The following is a 17,400-nucleotide window of genomic DNA, read 5'->3' on the forward strand; positions in this document are numbered from 1 at the left end:
AAAACCGATTCACTTCCCTCGTTATCCACACACAAGCCCACACACCACCCCCTCCCCCCCAGAAAAAAGAAAGAAGCAAGCAAGGAATAAGGAAGAAAACAAAACTCCACCTAGACATTTCTCCACCCCCCTCTCTTCTGGAAGAGTGAAAAAGATGAAAGCAATGAGCTTAATGGGCCCACTAGTGGGTGAAAACTCCTTTCTGGCACTGCTCTCATCCCATTTATATAATAGGTCGAAGAAAAGGCAGTTTCGGGCGGGCGAAGACACGGCGATGGTTCGCAACATCAGGTCTTAATGAAGACCGGCCGCACATTTGACAGCTCATTATAGCCAGATGATGTTCTCCAACCCGCATCTTCGGAAATGCGGGGACTTTAATGAGCGCATAATGCGGACGGGGTGGGGGGGATTGCTGTTTGGATCGAAAATGGCGCACGTCCACCCCAGAAAGAACCCAGTTTTTGTTGAGCTTCTGCAATTACACCGTAGCCAAGTCCCAGCAATAAGCATCAAACGCTGATTGAATAACGTGTAGGATTTGCTCTTTTTCCTAACTTGCCTAGATTCCGGTCGAATGTTCTAGAATATGGAACAGAAATCTGTGCCTGTCGTTCTACATCTATGATAAAGGCCTACACAGTTACTAAAAAAAATCACTCATGACTTATTAATTAGCTGTCCTTTTTGAGCCTCTGCAATTACATAGTACCCAAGTTCTCGCAATAAGCATCAAAAGCTGATTGAATAGCGTGTAGGATATGCTCTATTTCACAACTTGCCAGGAATCCGACCGAGTGTTCTAGAATTTTGAAACAGAAATCTGCGCTTGTCGTTCTACATTTGTGCTGAAGTTTACCTAGTTAGGGAAAAATAACTCATAACCTGATAAGCTTTCCAGAAAACATAAGTAATACTCACAGCTAATATTTTATATAAGCTATACACTGAATTCCCTTTTTGTACAATTTCCCTAGGTGAAAGCGATTCCTAACAATTTTTCCTGAAAACTACCGTGTAGTAAAAATCAGGTACCATTTAATCAGATACCAGGTATATCAGTGAGAAACACATGAATCCACAAACAACAAATCCAGAAATTCTGAGTTTCAGAAAGTAAATAATCCGGCAATCTAATAAAATCCGGAACACAATCACTTTGGCATCTCTTAGAAAATTGGATCTTTTGATCTAGATAATATGATGTACGTTGAAATAGTAGGAGAGAAATGATAATTTAAATTACACATAAGGGATTTGCATATTAAACGCATACCAGCGATTAATCGTCAAAAAAAAACCCCCACAGGGAGTGACTTTTTCAAAAATTACTCGCATACTGTCTCAGAAAGGAGTTATTCCCCTTCCCTTCGCACAACATAACATAACGTAACATAAGGCCTCAAATGCCTTACATGGCATTAGCGAACAATAATTACGAAATATATAATAAATTTCCTTATATTATAAAAGTTCGTTTGCAAACTGTAAGGGTAAGACAAACGCTCAGAACTAAATCCTTCCTTCGATAGAACGTGGGATTGGAAACAAAGCAGATTAGTTTTCAGTGAATTATCTATTCAGAATGCGTGGAATATGAATTGAGAATGGGCGTATATATATAAGGGCATTGTTACATGAATACTAACATGGTATTCTTCAAAGGTCAAATCTTTGAACAACACTATGAAGCTAAACATTAAACATATAATATTGCGTAAATATATTTACGTGAAAAATGACGAAAGAACACACCCATATCCCTCGCTCCATTAAACAGGAAAATTGACGGGCGAATCCTTCACTATCTCCCCCCCCCCTCCCCGCTCTATCCAACAGATATAGAAAGTTTTCAGAATTACAACAGAATAAAAATTAGATCATATAACTTTCTTTATCTACATTTGTATAACTGAAGCTTAATTTATAAATTTGACATCCATACATTTGACAAAGAAAAAAAAAAGTCTTTATAATTTTTAGTACATTTATAAAAGTATTTTTGAAAAATTTTCTTTATTTTTACTGGATTATAATTTTTCGTATTTAATATATTTCATTCTAGCCGATTTCGGCAACCAGTTGTTTCACTGGGATTAATATTTTCTGAAAAATTCAAGTATATATTTTATGAAGCTTCCACTTGATGGCATTCTCAGTTATTTTTAAATTTCTAATACGATAGACGTGTAATACGTATGATTTCAAAACTCTTATACCGTTCCTTTCATTGCGTAGCACGCTTTTTAAGTTTTCTGTCATCTCACCCAAAATTTGGATTTCAATTTCAAAAACTTAAATATTTAAACATCGACTAACGTAAAAACTTTCTTGTTGAAATTAGACTTGCATTATCAAATGTAATAGAAAGTTTTTTTTTATGCATAAATACCGAATATTTTTTATAATTTTTGTAATAGCCAGAGGATTAATTATTCCATATAAAAATATCTCTGATTCAACAAAAAAATCAATGCACTGAAATGAGAAAGCAATTTAATCAATGATAAGAAAGATAATATATTTTTTCTATATCCAATAATAACATATTAAAAAGTAGAGGTTTAAGAAGGTACGCATTTTCAAAAAATGCTATCATTGCTTATTTTTGAAGTTAAACCATGATAATAAATATAACAAATTGAAATAGTATATTAAAAGCCTACTATAAATAAAAATGTACTCATTTTGGAAAAATAAACAATAATTTCATACTTTCATTCCCAGCAATGGAACAAAAAGCCAGAATGGTATATTAATACGAACAATGAAAACAATTTCATTACAATAAAGAAATATTTTGTTGTAATATATGTTGAAAATATTTTAATTGATTTAAAAAAACAGAAAGAAATATATTGTAAAAAATTTCATTAAGTCTAAAGAAACAAGATATAAAGGAAATAAAGAAATATACGTCAAACAGAAAGTGTAACAAGCGCTAAAACTGGTTTAATTGCTTCAGATGAATAATTGCTATAACTGAACTATTCCACATTAATCGTTTAAAATATCAATAAACAAAGGTTAACAAATTGGTCGCCAAAGGCGTCTAATGTTATAAATACACGTCATCTTTGGCGACCAATTTTTTCACTTGATTTAATATTCTTGCCATTTGCTACTTGATAAGATTAAAAAATAAGAATTAAAAAAATACTTCAGATAGATAATCGCTATAACTGAACTATTATTCCACATTAATCGCTCAAAATATCAATAAACAAAGGCTAACAAATTTTTCGCCAAAGACGTCTAATGTTATATATACACTAGTCATCCTTGGCGACCAATTTTTTCACTGGATTTAATATTCTTGCCATTTGCTACTTGATAAGATTAAAAAATAAGAATTAAAAAAATACTTCAGATAGATAATCGCTATAACTGAACTATTATTCCACATTAATCGCTCAAAATATCAATAAACAAAGGCTAACAAATTGGTCGCCAAAGGCGCCTAATGTTATATATACACTAGTCATCCTTGGAGACCAATTTTTTCACTGGATTTAATATTCTTGCCATTTGCTACTTGGTAAGATAAAAAAATAAGAATTAAAAAATTGTAAAAATAAAAATAATAAATTTAGTTAATTTAATAATAATTATCGGACCAATTGGGGAGATTGGTATTCCCTGTCACTTTTATTCTAGAAAGATTGCGAATATAGGGGGGGGGCAATAATGACACAACTAAGAATCATGAATTGGAGAATAAAACATAAAATGATGATATCGGGGTAGGAACTGGCCGTTCGGTTATGACAACTGTGTTTAACTATTTTTATGTTCACGGGGAAAAATGGTTGTTACAGATTACATTTAAATATTTTGTGTAACAGGCTACGCCTTAGTGGCTTTCATAACAAAATATTTTTAAATTTCAAATTTTGATAGACATATAGATGTACTCTTTCTATATTAGAAGCCCCGTACCATTCTACTCATTGAGTAAGAATTTAACTAATGATTTTTTAAAAAATGATGAATTTAGATGAATTTAACTAATTCAACAACACAAAATCTTTCTAGATCTATTTTTATCAAAGAAAGAAGTATCAGCCTTTTAAAAGGTCAGTACTTTAAAATTGTTTTACCACTACTAGATACTGAAGTTAAATCTTAATTGAAAGGACTACAAATTTCGAAAATTTTATTAAAAGCACATCTTATAATGAAATTATAATTCAACGTGGAAAAGAGAATCGGCACTTTATATTTTGATAATCAGCAGTGGAAAAAAAAAAGTCAAGATGAAATATTACAAACTGCAATGAAAACGATTTGAGTTTCATTTCAAAAATAACATGTATTGTAAAACTCATTATTTTTTTTAATTTATTAAAAATAGATAAACATTTATGCATCGCAAAAAATTAGTATCATAGCTAATTTTTTGAATTTTAAGATAATATAAAAACATTTTTTTTCTTATGTGATATTTTCAATAGTTATTACGGAAGAAAGCCAAAATTTCGTTTAATTTTTAATTAGTTAAAATTTCAAAGAATTGCTTTGGGATGCAAATTCCACAACTTCAAGAGATATATGTGCCAAGGTCGTCGATTTGAGGTTACATGGTCAAGCCTGTACAACGTCAACGCAGACATATACACAAATATACACATATTCATCTTTATTATTTAGAAAAATATATGGAATCAATACTTTCTATGATTTACTACTAGGTGGCGACACTCATATGAAAGCAACATTTTATTAAAACTACTTTATTAATTGAATATTAATTTCTGGAGATATTAAAACACACATTATTTTACTTAATATACAAAGACGCAGAATCTTCTCAAACTTTAGCACATCAAGAAGTGAGCGAAAAATCGATCACAAAATACCATCATTACAAACATGAAAAAAGTCAAAGAAAAATGGGCATTAACAGGCAGTTTCGTTTTGATCCACTTTTACAGTAACTGCCATGAGCACTAATGTGGGCTAACAACGCGGTGGGGGCAGATCTCGAGTGGCAAAAACGAGAAAACCTCACCCACGACACATAAGCACATTATTAACATGAAAACGCCGGAACTTCCACATCTCAATCAAAATTGTTTGGGGGCAAAACGTCGAAGTCGATTCCTAGCTTTCCGCGCTCATTTTCATACAAATTACATAAAAAAACGAATAGAAACGTTTCGATGCAGTTAATAAGAGAGAGGGAAAGATCATTTCTTCCAGATTATATTGCAAAAAGTGATAAATAAGGCAGCATCAAAAATTTCTTGCCTTGAAGGCTGGTTTTTGCCAGCTTGTTTTACTCTATTTAATTCCGTTGTTTTCCCGGTGTATCTCATAATTTTTGCAGACGATATTTTAAAGTTTCGTGATTTTGGAATCGTAAACGCTCATGTCGCATTATTATAGAGAAATATCTGTTTGCTATTCTGCGATATAGAGAATTTGAATATCCGAATATTTTTTTTTAGTTTCTTCTTTTATATACATACGAAATATTTCGTTTTTGAAAACCCAATTTATTTAAAAGTAAGGTAAGAATTTTATTTACTAAAAAAAGAATAATAATTTTTTTTTGGTGTGCAGAAAAAAAAAAAGGATTTTTTTTTTTTTTTTTTTGAGTTAAACAGAATTGTTATATGCATCAGATATCTATACAAACAAGGTACAGTGAAATTTATGCCAGGTTCGAACTGAATTTACGCATAAACTATTTTAATAAAAACATAGATACGTTACTTACATCATACAGCTGATTTCATATGCATAGACAGAATCTAGTTTCTTTATAGCGATACGGGGGCCAGGATTCTAAAGGGAAAACAATAGAAACAATATGTCAATCATAATCAAGATAAATTAGAAAAACTTAAAGAAATTTATAAAAAGTAAGGAAAAAAAAACATTTCCCAAAAGGAAATACAAAAAGCAAAAACATTAAATTATACTAGTAGTCCCCCCACCCTTCTGAGCAAATAAGACAGCTATTTTGGGTCAGATCTCGTAATTCCGTATCATTGTTAGCTGACAAGAACAATGCTAGAGATGAGAACCCTTTCTTCAAGCTTTCTTACCAAACCAACACGAAGAAATTTGATCCTCAACGTCAATTAAGATTCTGTGCACACATCCAATTTGTATCAGACAAGTGTTTAACGACAAATATAATAATGCTAACCGATAAATGCAATGAAATGCAAACATATCGATGTACGTAGGTTTCAGCAGATTGCTTTATTCAGCGTTTTTACAGATACACTTAATTCAACACTTCACTAATTAAATAAATTATTATTATTATAAATGCTGCTATCTGTGTCCAACATTTTGTGTCAAAATTAAAATAAAAAATTACTTTTTTGTATCACTAATTCCGAAATAGGATTTTCACTTCCGCTTATATTTCATAATCTGTATGCTTTTAGTTTGTGCCCACAATTATTTGTTGCAGAATCATTCAGTTAAAGTCCTATTTTTAAATAGTATCAAATAAACTGAAATGTTTAAAAAATGCTTTCCATTTTAATCGTTTAATAAGCGAAAAAAATGGACAATTTTGGCGAACAAACTTGTCGCCAAAGGCAGCTAGCGTTTGATAATGCTTCTATGACGCAGGATTGTGTGAAAAGGCAGTAGAAACACTTATGGCCAGTATTTTTTTTTTGAGATCGGAGGGAAATTGTGCATATACAGTGGTGGAAAAAAATAAGGCCAGCGAAAAATTTTTTTGTAAATTTTAAACTATTTGTTGTAGTATATTATAATTTTTAAACCAATAAGAATATATATAAATGCAATATTTGAAATCTCGCCAAGTTGACTACTAATTGAATATTTGTTATTATTATTATTTTTCAATTAAAAAACGATACTTGAAGGCCAGAAATAATAATACATCAAATAAAATAAATATAATAAATAAATAAAAAATATGAATAAATAAAAATATATAATAAATAAATAAATAAAATATAATAAATAAATAAATAAAATATAATAAATAAATGATAATAAAATAATAAAAAATAATAATAAAAATAAATAAAATGAAATAAATGTAATAAAAATTAAATTAAAAAAATCCGTCTAGGTTGCCACATGGCAACGTTATCGCCACTCGTTTAGCGAGAATTCAAAAAGACGCCAAGAGGTGGGTTGTGCTAGGATCCACCCGAAATTATTTTGAGTAACATATATTAATTTATTACAGTTTTACTCAATAAATTACAGAAAGGTAATATACACAGAAAGGTAATTGTGAAAGTAAAATAGAGCCAATCACAGATTTGGCTCTCAAAATAATTAAGTATACAGAAATTTATCTTTTTTTATAGGGTATTAATCGATCGAGATACCACAGACTCCAGAGATTTTTCTAAAAGTTGTTTCTATATTTTTTCCATGAATTTCCGATCGCATACTTAACTCTTATTTACTGGCGTAGCAACAACTGCCTTCAAAAAAAATCATGAGTCATTATTTGATCATAAATTTTCCGTAGGGTTCAAGTAGGGGCTTTTTGAAGGTCAGCCCAATGATTCTTCTTCATTTGATTAAAACCAGACTTAGATGATGACAAATGGATAAAAGCATTATTTTGTTGAAAAATATAATGCCCATTTGTAATGAGAGGATTTTCTGGTAATAATTTTTCAACAAGCATGTTTAGATATCCTTCTGAAATCTATCGGGGTTGTTATATTACGAGCAAATCTTCCTCGATGTATTTAAAAAACAATGTTAATTCCCGACGTAAATCATGCCCCTAATATCGGGATTCATCAGTTTCGTCCAAATTAAATTTATTTTCGTCTGAGAAAATTACGTAATTCCATTTATTTCCAAGAGCAATATGCTGTTTTCTCCATTCCACGGTTAATCATTTGTAGTTTCGTTCGTGGGAATTATTTTCACATTTTTATATATTTTACTTGAGAAGATTTTAAAAGAGCATTATGCACAGTTCTACTCGAACAAGATTGTTGCAATTCCTTTTAAAGTAGAAGTTTGGTGTAGAGAAAAGGCTCGATTAATTGTGATTCTTTTTAATCGACTGTTTTCTACTAGATCGTTTATATATACATACAGCATAGTGGTCGGGAAGTTATTCACAACAGTTTTTGAGCGTCTTAATCGTTTTGTAATTTTTCTAGAAGACAAACTACATTCTTTGAAACTAAGAATATTGCATTTTTTTTCTCTGACCATTATTGAGAAAATATGATTTCATCAAAAATGTTTTTAGCCGAAAACAGAAATAAAGTTAATAAATAAGTATTTGTTGTAAAAATAAGAGAAATAAAATGGCACAATATAACAACGAAGAATAAAGAATATTTTTATCAAAAGAATAATATAAATTTTATTGTCAAAACATGAGGTGAAAATAAACAATATCGTTTGCGTTAATAAATCGTTTAATTATCGTTTGTGATAATATGTGCAGTTTAAAAATTTATAAAATCGTTTGCTTTTATAATTGAATTCTAATTAAGTAAAATCGTTTCGAAAAAATATTTGCACCATCTAATAATTGATTCAGAGTAAAAATAAATTCGGAATAATGTGAAAAAAAAAATTGAATGTCCCTATTTTTGTTTCCAATTTTCACTTTGTACAAATATTTTTTTAAATGATTAGTAATTTTTTAATGTTTTATATTTTAAACTTTTACTAAAAAATAACTTTTTTTCTTCTAGATATTAACTGCTTAAAAGATTTAATACATAATATTATAAAATTTAGTAAAATCGGAAATGTATAGCTGTTTTTTTTTTGTTTTTTTTAACCACTGTATGTGTAGAGTCAACTGTTACCAATGTGCTATCTACAAAAATTCGAAACCGAGTCCTTCTACGATTAAAACATTTTCTATATTATACGAGAAAGTTAAGAAGAATCATGAAAAGAAAGTTAAAGATGCTATAGCGACATGCCGAGCTGAATTAGTCCAATACCTTTTTTTAAGGATTAAGAAATCTGCGTTTGTTTCTCACCAAAATGGCTCTTCTTATTTTGATTTCGTACGTTTTTCTTTGTGTAGTCACCGAATTAAGGAAATATTATGTATTACTAAAACTGAATTTTTAATACTCTTTAATAATAGTGTTGAATTTTTTTTTCAAAATATTTGATGCCCTTACATGAATTGCAAGAGCTATCATAAATATAGATGCAGAAAAATAAGGCCACTAGTGTGGTTCTGTCTACATGCTGTTATTATCTGAAAATTAAAGATTTTTTTTTTAGTTTAAATTTTTATTTTGTCCGATCTTGTGTCTGAACGATGGCTTCAAATATCTGAAGGTTTTCATTTTTTGAAGAGCACATTTTATTTCATTATGTCTGTGAATGATTTCACATAGAAATATATAAATCTTCATCATAAAATAATAAAGTTTTTTTTATAATTAATTATTTTATGCTTGATTGAAATCAAAATCACTAGAAACTGACATACAAACAAAAAAAAGTGTTCAAATTAATTGCATTGGTCATACTGTTTTTAAAAAAAATGCCCACGGAGAAATTCTACATTCGAAAAAGAAAATTAAAACAAAACTTCTTTTAAAATTCTTATAAAAATACTTTAATAACCACCATACTTACAACTATCACAATTTTAACATGAAACAAGAGTAATCGTATTAGATACCTTACAAAAGTTGTTCATTCCAATGAGTTAATTATTCATCTAATTTGAATTATCTATCTATCTGTAAAAGTAAAAGACTTATAGGAAGGAAAATAAGATTTTTTTGACTATTTTAAACGATTTTACAACATTTCAATCGTCACTTTGAGTTTCATTTGCGTTGACGTCAACAGCGCTTCCTCGAAACGGACTTTGATTGGCTTAAAATTATGCTAAATTCAAGCTTCATAACTCGGTAAAATTTTAGTTGCAGTGTATATATATATATATATATATATATATATAAAGTTCAAAATCTTAACGTGCCAAGAATATTTTCGAAGTAGGCCTGGGAGATGAAAAAAATTTTAACTGGTACTTTTTTCTGCACTCCATTTATTTCTTTAAACGACATAAAATATAATTCTTTAAATCATTTTACCAAATGGATATATATATAACTCTAATAATTTAGAAATCCTTGCAATGTTCTTTAGCACTCCATTTAATCTTTTATATAACATAAAATATAATTCTTTAAATCTTCCTTTTTCAATTGTATAAAGTATCCTTCCTTTTTCAACTGTAATTGTATTCCAATTGTCTTCCTTTTTCAACAAAGTGATTTTTTTAAAATATATATACGCATTCAATACGAACCATTTAACAATATGAAAATTGGTCGACAAAGACGACTAGAATTACTTAAAAGCATATATATTTAACAATTTTGATGTACATTTATTAAAAATAATTAATAATTGTCTACTTAAGGAACAAAAAATTAAAGTAAAAATTACTTTCCTAAGATCAAAGATAAAGATAAAGGTTCAAAGATTATAGGTAAAGACAAAAGTACAAAGATAAAGGTAAAGATATAAGGACAAAGACTATAGGTAAAGATAAAGTTACAAATATTATAGGTAAAGATAAAAGTAGAAAGATGAAAGATAAAGGTACAAATGTTATAGGTAAAGATAAAGGTACAAAGACTATAGGTAAAGATAAAGGTTCAAAGATTACACTACAAAGATTACAGGTTTATAAAATAGTAAAATTACAACTACTTATAATAGACGTTTCAGAGAGCTAATGTCTAATTGTTAATCTTTGATCTCATCAAGAAAAATGAAACATGATATGCAAAATTTCCGCACAAGACTGCTAAAATTACCACCACCACTGGAAATTTAAATTTTACAAAGTGCCCCGAATAATAGATATTTGTAGATAACCGTTCGGTCATTTCAGCCAATGCAAAAAAAATTTTGCATAAAATTCTTCAACAATCCCTTCCGAGTTAATCCGCCATTAAAAGGAAGCCACACGCCATCGACAAGCACGAATGAAAGCCTTCCCCCGCTTTGAACAAGAGGCCTTTCCCAAGCTCCCGACCGATTGATTAATGGCTACTTAAACCTCGACTGCACTTTAACAAACAAGAAAGCTTTTCCTTGAAGAGTGAAATATCAGCTCTAACTAGCGAACGATGAAAGAGTTCGAGACTGCCAACTAATTGCAAAAATTTTTAATCTTCCTCCTCCTCCTCTTGGCTGAGGGGGTCGTGGCCGACAGCGACGACTCGGCTGTCCCTTTTTAATTGTGTCGAGAGGGTCTGCCCGCGTCCTTTGAAATGAATGCGCTGCGGCGATTAGAACAGGACGCCTTTTTCTGAAAACTTTTCCACAAGGGCCCTCTCGAGAAGGAAAAGGAGTCATCATTCTTTTCGCTTTTGCGGGACGTGGTAACCACTTGAAGGGGCGTTTGAAGTGTGCGCCCTGTCATTGAGAGGAAAACGAGAGACGACTGCTGCTGCAGATTCTTTGGAGGAGGATGGAGGACTCCGGGGTTTGGGAAAAAACGGAACAGGATATCGACTTCAAACACGGAGTGGTCTTTATAAAACTGGATCTTCACTTTCGCAGAGAGCTATTGGGAGTCTTGAGGAGGAGCCCGTTCCGTACAAGTGAAGAAAGAACCCTAAATATGAGAATTTGATAAAGGGAGGCAGCATTAGAAAAAACTTTTTTTCGATTGAAGGGTGGTTTAAGTATGGGAAATGGCTTTGTTTTTAAATAAAATACATTTTTGATCTGAATGTTTCAAGATTCACACATTTTAATTGAATTCGCGTTACAGAGATCAACGCTGGTGGATAACTTATGAACAAGAAAATCGGAGGAAATAATTACATAGAAGTTATTCCGATTTGACTGAGATTACGAAATTTTAATATTATATTGTTTTTTGGGTTGAGTTATTATCAGTAAATTGCGACATGCATGATAAAAGCAATTGGAATGGTTCCCCGAAACTTTTTCGCATCCTCCCTAATAAGTGAGTTGTCTACCTTTTCTCCCATATAAAACCGCATTCCTTGGAAAAGTCGTGAACGTCACGAGTGTTCAGATTTTTAGCTTCAGAGTTCTGAGCATTGTTGTTTTGAGCATCGCAAGAGAGTTAATAAAATAAATTGCACAGAATACAATATTAGTAACAAAATCCCATACCAAATTTCATTTATCTAAGTCATTTCATTATTTAACCATCTTGCATATAGATGGTCAATCTACTAAGGGATTTCGCTCAAAAGTTGATATGGATTACACTTCAGATGTTACATTTGTGTATTAAACGTAACTGCACTCTTTGCGTTTTGGAGTTACTGCATTCGCTTCCTCTCATACAGACAGACAAATAAGCTCTAAAAACTAATTTCGATCGAAATTTGAGAAAAATCTACACATTTGTTGTAAGGTACACATATCAGATTTGAGCCGTCTAGCTCAAAGTGCATTTGAGTTGTATTAAAAGACAATCATAATTCCAAAATTATTTATTTTTCGGATCGAGGGAGATTTAAAACGTGAAAATTCGTAAAAATCTCGAATTCGAATTTTTTGACGATTTCTTAACTTTTTCTTTTTATACTTCATATTTAAGAAATTAAAAAAAAAACCGACAGGAATTTGCAGCCCAGATCATTTCTAGACGCTATAATTAGAATTTAAATTCAATAAATATATTTTTCATGAATCTTATCAATAGATTCGTTCTTTTAAATGGAGTAATAATTGAGTTTGTTGATGAAATAAAATATTAGCACGTTATTTTAGGTGATATCAGTGATTTTTAATTAAAATTCTCCTATAAAGCAATTTCAAATTGAATTACTGCATTGTTACTTTACTTTTGAAAATAAATTGCTTTTATATGAATGTCTTTTAAAAAAAATCAAGTAAAATTAAAGAAAACTATGTGGAAACTTCAATGGCTTTAAATAAAACAAGAAAATTCAAACGACAAGTATAATTTTTATTAAATTCCTAAAATTCCAAAATCAACCTAAAGAAGAAAAAAAAAACAAATAATGAAAAACAAATATACAAAACTGGAGAAAAATTAAAATGAAATCTACGATCGCAAATTTCAAGTTATCATGTGAGAACATTATTATTTTTTAAGTCATCATTTGTCTTAATTAGTTTAAGTCATTAACAGTTTAAACCGGTTTGAAACAATCACGAGATGAAAATTACCATTTATGCTTTATTCATTGCCTACGCGATTTTGAGCTTCAAAATCCCCTAAATAAAACAACATCATGTTCTCACATGATAAAAGATGAAATTTTTAGGTTGATCAGTTATAAATTTGAAACCATATCAGAAAATATATTTGACTTCCTATTCAGTTTCATTTATCGATTCTTGGTAAAGGTGCACACTTAAACTTAAAAAAAAAAAAAAAAAAAAACTAGCGGAAGTGGTTTTCCAAAAACTTTCTCGCATACCCTCTAATGTACTTGTCATACCAGAGAGCGCCTTACAAGGCATTGGCATACAATAGTTACGAAATATTAACTTTTGGCGTGATATTAGCATTTTTATTGAATCTGTCGTGTGATACTTGGCGAAATATTTGGCGATTAATCCCTCAAATCCCTGTGCTAAGAGTATCGAATTTATATTTTAGATATGTTTTTCACAACCAACTGAAACAAAAATTTGACACAAAACTACACTAGTAGTCGCAAAGTCTCATACCAAATTTGATCTATTTAAGTCTTTGCGTTTTTGAGTTATCGCGTTTACATGTTTCTGAAAGTACAGACCGACAGTAAACTGCTTTTTGGATTTGGCTCAAAATTTGGTAGGTGTCTAGATTAATAGATGTTAATTCTGTGTATCGAATTTTATCTATTTAGCTCTCTTCGTTTTGTAGTTATCGTGTTAAATTATATACAAACTTCCTCTGAGCGGATTTCACTCAAAATTTGATAGAAATCTTCGAAGTTGGAGTAAAGACCGTATACCAAATTTGAACCCTCTAATTCAAAGCGCTTTTGAACTCTCTTAGCTACAAACAGACATTTTCCTAAAATGTGTTTTTCGAACACAGGGAAGTCTAAAACGTGGAGATTTGTCAAAATCTCGAATTTGACTAAATCTCCAGTTCGAATTTTTTGACGATTAATATATTTTCTCCATACTACATATACGAGAAAGTAAAAAAAGGTTCCCAAATAGAAATCGGCTACCTTTTTGACTGTTTAGTTTAGCAGGAGAGAACTTGTACTGTATATTCAAAGCGTTTATTTGGGAGGAGGGTATTCAGTACAGGAGAGAGTATTTACATTCTTCTCATTCCTCTTATACCAAGTAATGTGTCGCTCTACTTTCAAAGCCTTCATTTTTCCAGTTAGCCTTGTTTTTGAAATAACAACTGCTAAAAACTGAAAAGCAATATTTTAAAATTCCAGTATCATTCTAGAAACCCCAGTCTTCTCCCACTTCTATTAAGGTGTATGTACACACTTGAAACTTCGAAAATCGTTCAAAATATAGAATATTTTTTTATTGCTTAATAATGTTCTCTGATCCTTTAGCTTTCAAACGATACCAAGATGTTGTCAATATTCGAAATATTTCTCGAGTTATAATTATTTTCTGGAGGTGATTTCATTAAAAACTCTAGTTACGTTTTTTTTTAAATTCATTTTATGAAGAATGATATTTTCCCACTATGTTGCTTCATTCAAACAATCATAACTCAACAAGAAATGAACCAAATACAATTATTTATATATCAAAATAATCTGTATGAAATAGTGGATGTTTTGCGCTTCAATCAAAGTTATATTTATAGAAATAAATTTTTAATAGCTATTTAAAAGTTAAAATGACAGAAAAAATCTCGCTTTTTCTATTCATCGTTGAGGAAAAAATTGTTAAAAAAAACTATATATTTTTATAACTTGATTTTGGCAGACAACATGAAGACTAATATTAGGCATAATTTCCAACTAGAATTGTGTGTCTGTACAAATTAGAATTTAAGATATCATGTTTCTAATTAGCTCATTAAATATTATTAAAATAATTAATAATTAGTGTAATATGGTTTTTTCTCACTGAAATGAGTTTAAACATATATCAATGACCTACTGTGAAAAAACTGGATTTTTAAAGTTAAAATTTAAAAAAAAAATCTTCTAGTGTGTACGTACACCTTAATATGTTACATACAGTGGAAACTCTAAATAACCATTATGTATATTCACCAGAGGATGACATTAAAAATGCATTAACATTTATGCAAAAACGTTAGTAAAATAATTAAATAGGTGTATTATGCATTAGAGTTGAGGATTTTAAAACACCTAGAGGGACTGAAAATAAGAGGCGAAAGCTTTGCAATATAAAAGTTTCTTTTCCTTTAAGACATATAGAACTGGTAAACGCAGGTATAACAGTTAATATTAAAAACAATGAAAGTTAAAATTGAATTTAATACGTCATTTACATAAATGAAGTTCCGATTTCATGATTCTTTTACATCAGTCCCCAAGAGTTCGTAAAAGTCGGAAGTGTTGTGCCATCGTTACCCAAATCGATCGGTCACGAAACTCAAAAATGTGATGTATCACATCACATTTACACTATCGCCAGGGGAAAAAAATGGGGGGGGGGGTGAAGCAAAAATGCAACACAAGCAGAGCAAGATAGGAAGGAGAGAAAAAACGGGTCTCGAGTCCTTTTCATTGAGTCAGAGGAGGCAAAAGAACAAGCTCCCAGAGACCTCCTGGAAGGGAGCATCAGCGATAGAGAGCAATGGGGTGAAAGAGCAATCGTGCGAGATCCCACTAATGAGTTTCGTCTCGTAATTAGCCACGTGACCGAGCAAAGGTGCTGAAATTAACTGATAAAACCCCGAGCCCCCACTTGTCGGTCGTCATAAAACTCGGAGGTCGAACCTTTATCTGGTCTGCCACCGGAACGCAGCTCTCATTAGCTTAATGAACACGACTTTAAATAGATAAAAGTGACGCTCCTCACTTTACAGTGTCGTCGCAGCCCCGCAATTATTAGATTTCGTTTTCTTTGCTGCCTGTTCACGCGCCATTTCGAAAAGAGGGTACAGTCGCATATTTATAATGATTTTCGGCTTTCTGGAGTCGCCCGCTAATTGTGAATTCTTCTTGCTGATTTGTGGACCGCAGCGGATCACGTCAACTGAGTGACGCCAGAATAACTGTCGAAGAATTCCAGTGATTTGTATTAGTAGCTATGGTTAAATAAATCTGCTGGTGACCATTGCATGATTCTAAAGAGTCTTTGATTTTTATTGCTTTATTTTGACTCTTATATAACCCTATGTATATTTTTGAATCATTGGTCAGAATTTTTCGTCTTATTTAGTCAATATTATTTTGAGACTGTTCAGAAAGTTATAGGTGGATTGCATAACCGACTTAATCAAAATATGTCTTTCTTACCTAATTCAACATTCAATTTTGCGACTACTAGAACAAGCAACTTATCGTAATTCCTGACGTCATAATGTCATTGAATATGTGAATAAGCCAGATTTGGCACCGATTGTAATGTACTTTGATCCATCCTATATCTATAAGAGAAACACTAAAACCTTTGTCATAGCTATCAAAATAAAAAAAGTACCGTTAATCTCTAATTTTATTAGAAACAACCCAGTTGCAAAATAAGAATTAGACATTGTGTGTATATCCCATTAGTAAAATATCTCATTGTAGGCATCTTTCTTTGAAGAAATGTTGAGCAAGAGCCTTGAACATGTATTCTAAGATTTCTTCGCATTACCACGCTCAAGATACAAGTTAAAACAACATATTAAGTTTAATTACAAAACATTTACGTTTCATGATTTGCTTAGACTGCTGCTGACTTTTTAAAAATTAAATTAATATTCATTCCGATTTGAAGATAAGAGAACACATTTTAAAGACGATATAGGATATCATTTGAACTGATGCCTCCTACTTCCTATTCATCAACATCATGCTTAAAAGAGTTCAACTTTCCATACATCATCAGATATCGTGCCATTGGTCTAAACTTGGTGCTCACTTCTCTAATATTTACCTTTCCAAGCAGGAAATCCACCAATGTGCCATCGCCTTCCTTTTCTGCTGATGAATCGATGTTCAGAATAAATGCCTAAATTATATCTGCTTTCACCTCCATTGCTTATATATTAAATTTCAGTATTCACTTCAAATAAATCCCAATTTCAAGTGTGATTTTGTACAGGAATTTTTTAGAAGCAAACGCTTTAATAACCAATGCCGCTGTCTGTTGCAACCTTAAGCCAAATGGATCAATTATTTACAATTAAAACTTGCGCCTAGGAAATCTATTCTAGAGTGCATTCCATTCCTTGTTCAGTTTAGTGGCATAAATAGAGCAGAGCACATTTTCTGTTTCTCTGGGCGAATAGAGGATAAAAACGTAACACAATTAAATTTG

At 31.0% G+C, this 17,400-nt stretch overlaps 1 protein-coding gene across 2 annotated transcripts in view; it reads right to left on the reverse strand.

The window, feature by feature from the left end:
• The window catches only part of LOC129962581 (uncharacterized), a 93,918-nt gene that overhangs the window by 45,616 nt on the left and 30,902 nt on the right, over window positions 1-17,400 (reverse strand). For both annotated transcript variants that reach the window (XM_056076383.1, XM_056076382.1), the window contains exon 2: window positions 5,723-5,790. In XM_056076383.1, the coding sequence (XP_055932358.1) occupies window positions 5,723-5,727 (5 nt within the window). In that variant the 5' untranslated portion in view covers window positions 5,728-5,790. The remainder of the gene's footprint in view (window positions 1-5,722; window positions 5,791-17,400) is intronic.

Source organism: Argiope bruennichi, chromosome 3 (assembly GCF_947563725.1).
Source record: "Argiope bruennichi chromosome 3, qqArgBrue1.1, whole genome shotgun sequence".
Taxonomy (NCBI): domain Eukaryota; kingdom Metazoa; phylum Arthropoda; class Arachnida; order Araneae; family Araneidae; genus Argiope; species Argiope bruennichi.